Source organism: Oryx dammah, unplaced genomic scaffold (assembly GCF_014754425.2).
Source record: "Oryx dammah isolate SB20612 unplaced genomic scaffold, SCBI_Odam_1.1 HiC_scaffold_11, whole genome shotgun sequence".
Lineage (NCBI taxonomy): Eukaryota > Metazoa > Chordata > Mammalia > Artiodactyla > Bovidae > Oryx > Oryx dammah.
The window spans coordinates 22598006-22603216 of record NW_024070195.1 but is presented as its reverse complement, the minus strand read 5'-3'; the positions used below and the strand labels follow the sequence as shown (position 1 = coordinate 22603216).

The 5211-nt window shown below is 36.9% G+C and overlaps 1 protein-coding gene across 1 annotated transcript; it reads left to right on the top strand.

The window, feature by feature from the left end:
* The first annotated feature begins 827 nt into the window (after positions 1-827).
* On the top strand, positions 828-1774 carry LOC120870365 (olfactory receptor 5V1-like). The gene is given in 2 exon segments (XM_040250023.1): positions 828-1437; positions 1440-1774. Coding segments are annotated over 2 exon segments (945 nt in total).
* The last annotated feature ends 3437 nt before the right edge of the window (positions 1775-5211 follow it).

The following is a 5211-nucleotide window of genomic DNA, read 5'->3' as shown; positions in this document are numbered from 1 at the left end:
TGAGGCTAAAATGAGACAAAATTTTTATTTAAATTTTTTTTTATTTGCTTGGTCTTACTTTTACAGCAGTGAAAACTCCAAGTCTTAATCACTGGACCACGAGGGAAATTGTATGACAAAACTTAGCGCACTGGAGAGTGGTTTCAATAACTAATTCCACTGATAACAGTGTCATCTTCAAGTCTTAGTGTCATGGTTTGTAAGAGTCTGTTCCAGGATATGCTTACTAGTGTCAACTATTGTTTTTTAAGATAAAGTTTTATCAAAGTACATGGTATCACGTTCTGGAACTATCTTGTTTTTGGAATTTTCTATTCCACTTTTATTTTCTTAAACTATAACTTAAATAAAAACCATAAAAAACAATCTCTAAGTGTGCAAGGAAGACAAGGAGGCATCACAAGGAGAAACTCAAATAACCCCACAACTCTTGAAACAAATTATGTGATGGATATTCACCAGTCATCTCTAAGACACAACGAGGTGTTAGGAAACGGGCTTGCCAAGACCTCTTTACATAAATAGCTCTTATGCTGCACATAGACTTTTAAAATATTTACTTTTTCCTGTAAAGGTGTTGCTGATATTCTGTAAGAGATGCATCCTATAGGAAAAGTTTGAATGTGTGTGTCGAAGGCTTATGTGATGATTGCAGTAGAGCACTGTAACTTGTCATGGATTCTAAATTTGAGTGTTTTTTCCTGATATTTTCTGATGATTATTTTATCTATAAAGTTATATGTTCTTGTTTTGTAGATTACTGCTGTTGCAGCACATGAATACTGCAATCTGTACTGCTTCTTTCTCAATTTCCGAGAGAAAACATCATGGAAGGAGAAAATTACACTCTGTCTGAATTTATCATCTTAGGATTCTCTGACTTAAATGATGTGCAGTTTTTATTCTTTACCACATTTCTTATGATCTATCTCTGTACCCTGGGAGGAAATATTTTCATTATTTTGGTAACATTGGTTGATATACGACTCTATACCCCCATGTATTTTTTTTTAAGGAATCTGGCCTTTCTTGATATCTGTTATACCACCACTAATGTCCCCCAGATGATGGTGCATCTCCTATCAAAGAAGAAAAGTATTTCCTACGGGGGCTGTGTGGCTCAACTTTTTGCATTCCTTTTCTTTGTGGGGGTAGAGTGTCTCCTCCTGGCAGCCATGGCATATGATCGTTACATTGCAATCTGCAAACCTTTAAGGTATTCGGTTATTATGAACAAGGTCCTATACAGCCAGTTAGCAGCCTCCTGCTGGACTGGTGGTTTCCTCAACTCAGTGGTGCACACAGTACTGAAGTTCCGCCTGCCTTTCTGTGGCAACAACGAGATTAATTATTTCTTCTGTGACATCCCCCCTTTGCTGATCTTGTCTTGTGGGGACACTTCTGTCAATGAGTTGGTGTTACTCATCGTTGGGGTCTTCTTGGATGGGCTCCTTTCCTAGGTATCATCCTTTCCTACCTCTACATTATCTCCACTATCTTGAGGATCCGCTCCTCAGAGGGGAGACAAAAGGCCTTTTCTACCTGTGCCTCCCACCTGGTCATTGTCCTTCTCTACTATGGCAGCTCCATCTTCACATACGTGCGACCCATCTCATCTTACTCATTGGCAAAAGACCGGCTGATCTCAGTACTGTACAGTGTGGTGACCCCTATGCTAAACCCCATCATTTATACTTTGAGGAATAAGGATATCAGAAATGCCCTGAGAGCTGTGGGAGAAAAAGTAGCAACTTTCAAACTTCATTTCCCTTGAAGTGTAGTGTTTCTTTTTCTCTCATGATAAATATAGAAAATTATCTGTCTTGCCCATGCAATCTGTTTTTTCTTGCTAACAGTACTGATTTCAATGATAAATGGGGCAAAATGTTAACAATAGATTAATCTGGGTAAAGGATTAATGGATTTTGGGGGCTGTCTTCTTATTCCTGAAATGCTTCTGTATATTCTATACATTTGAAACTATATCTAAATAAAAAGTTAATTTGAATCTTTTGAGCATAAGTAAAACTACGATGTGCTTGTCTCTACTTGTGCACACTTTTTTTTGGTATTTTAACCTCCATATCAAATATAGTGAAGTGAAGTTGCTCAGTCATGTCCAACTCTGCGACCCTAAGGACTTAGCCTGCCAGGCTCCTCTGTCCAGGGTATTTTCCAGGCAAGAATACTGGAGTGAATTGCCATTTCCTTCTCCAGGTGATCTTCCCAACCCAGGGATCGAACTCAGGTCTCCCACACTGCAGGCAGACTTTACTGTCTGAGCCACCAGGGAATCCCAAATATATTCAAACATATCAAATATATTCTTCAGTTAAATTTTGTCTTATGGTAAACTATCCATTGACTTGTGGTTCTCTAACTTTTGGTATTTGTCTAAAAGTTGTCTTCCTTTGTCACTGTCCTTCTTATATTTACTGTACTTTCTTGGTGGCTCAGCTGGTAAAGAATCCACCTGCAATGTCGGATACCTGGGTTTGATCCCTGGGTAGGGAAGATCCTCTGGAGTAGGGAAAGGCTATCCACTGCAGTATTCTGGCCTGGAGAATTCCATGGACAGAGGAGCTTGACAAGCTACAGTCCATGGGGTTGCAAAGAGTCAGACACAACTTAGCAACTAAGCATAGCACCAGTGGTTAGAACTCAGCGCTTTCACTGCTGTGGCCTGGGTTCAATCCCTGGTGTCAGGGAACTAAGATTTTGTAAGCCACGTAATGTGACCAAAAAAAGAGAAAGAAAGAAAACAGAAAATATATAATTTCTCTTATCTTCAGAAAGGATATTTATCATAATAGCACAAATAATAACCTTAGATTCTTTGCAATACTTCAAAGATCCCGTACATAAAAATGTAAATTAAACAAATTTATTCCCATTGTTTATTCTTCCCTGTTTGTTTATCATTTCCCCAAATCCTTCCCTTTTATCTGTGGAATTCAGTTTATAATTCATATTTTTAGTTTTCATTATATTGCTCTAACTGATATCACTTTTTTTTGCATTTACAAGGTGTTAGACTGTTGAAGGATAGAGCTGTCTCTTCTCTTTTATATTCTCATCACTCCCTTTTGCTCATGATCAACCAAAGGCTCTGCCCCAAATTTATTATTAAGAATTAATCTAGTGACTTCACAAGCACACCAAAGAAGGGTATAAATTGATACTTATGGAAGAGAAATATGGAGAGAATAAGTCTCTGGAGAGAATAAGTCTCTAGGGAGAAAATCCCAAGACATTAATGTCCAGATACCCCAGGGAGGTTTATACAGGATTTAGTCTATTCTCTCAAATAAGAGATGGGTTTGCTGAGATTCAGTCTCACACCTAGATAGAGGTTGCTTGCAATAAAATGGGTGTAAGAGTTTTGAACAGCTGGAACTATCTCTGATGGTCTTATTCAAGGAGACAGTAAACACAGCTAATCTCTGATTTTTGGATATCCTTTTTGAGCCAAAATTTTATTTTATTATAAAGTATGTGAAGACAGATGTGCAGGACAAATTGGCTGAGAGTAAACAGAAGAAAAGTGAACTTAGAGGAATAATTTTCTGAAGAAAAAGTGTTAATATCATTGGAAAAAGCAAGTGAAAGTAAATGGGGAAAACTCTTTGAATCTAAGTTGTGAAAATTACAGAGTGGAAGAGCAGGTGGGTTCATGGCACAAGTCATTAGCAAGTAAAGCTTTGAATTTCTCAGTCTACGCGTGTGTACATGTTTGGGTTTTTTTGGTTGTTTGTTATTTGTTTCAGGGTAGACTCTCATTGTAATCAAGTTAGGTCTATGTTTTAATTAAATGTCTGTGTAGTGGTGTGTGGGTATGGGTGTGGGTGTGTGTGTTATCGAGAATTAGATAAAATATAAAGAGAAGAAGAAAGTGAAGTAGAGAAAAAAATTACATGAGTAATACCTTAATATATGTCAAAATTAATTATACAAAAATGACAGGTTCTAGTTCTAGTCAAACAATGTTAGATTGTACCTACTGTTTGTATAATTACATAACTTTGTAATAGTGTGACTTTTAGTGGAAGATGGATGGTGCTATTATCCAGGAAAAATATAATAATTTTCAAAACTCTTGTATGAAGTATTTACTTAAGTATTAATATTTTCATTTGAGTACATCCCCAGTTTCTGATCTATGCATAGGTAATAATGTCCTTCAATTATATTTATGATTCCTGAGATTAATCATCTTCTCTACCAACTCCATTTAGAATATTTCTATATCCATACTCATGGAGTGCAGCTCCTAGATTTTTGTTTTCTTTCACCAATAATGTAATTTCTTAAATTTTAAATACTGTTTATAGACAGCAATTAATCATTAAGAATCACAAGTGTCTTTGAGAACAATCCATGACAAAAATGAATTGCTAAAACTGGCCCTATATGGCTAAAAGTTATTTACTTAATCACAAATATTCATTGCTCACTTTCTATGTTGCCGTGTCCTCTGATAAACTGAAAGAGTCTTTTGTGAGTGTAGCATCACATTCAGGAGAATAGTATGGATAGATTGTAGGTGAGAATGTTCAAAAGAAGACAAATCTGACCTTTTGAGGGTAGATTTTGTAGCTGATAATGATTGAACAGGTAATCACAATCCAGTAGCTAATTCAATAAGTATAGAGAGAGCACCAAAAAATGTTCCAGACACTGTTTTAGGTGCTGGGTTGCAGTAGTGAATAAAATAGACAATAGTTTTGTGTGTGTGTGTTTGACACTGCAGAACATATTTAATAAAATCCAGTACAGCAGATTAAGATAAGTGCCATTTATAACAACATAGTAAGAAAGGATATGCTTTTTTTTTTTTCATAATTTAATCTGGAGAAGACTGTTGAGAGTCCCTTAGACAGAAAGGAGATCAAATCAGTCAATCCTAAAGGAAATTAACCCTGACTCTTCACTAGAAGGACTGTTGCTGAAGCTAAAGCTACAATACTTTGGCCACCTGATGTGAAGAGCTGACTCAGTGGGAAAGACCCTGATGCTAGGAAAGATGGAGGGCAAGAGAAGAGGGTGACAGAGGATGAGATGGTTAGATAGAATCACTGACTCAATAGACCTGAATTTGAGCAAACTCCAGGAGATAGTGGAAGACAGAGGAGCCTGGCATGTTGCAGCCCATCAGGTCACAAAGAGTGGTACAGGACTTAGTGACTGAACAAAACAATCAGAGAAATTCAC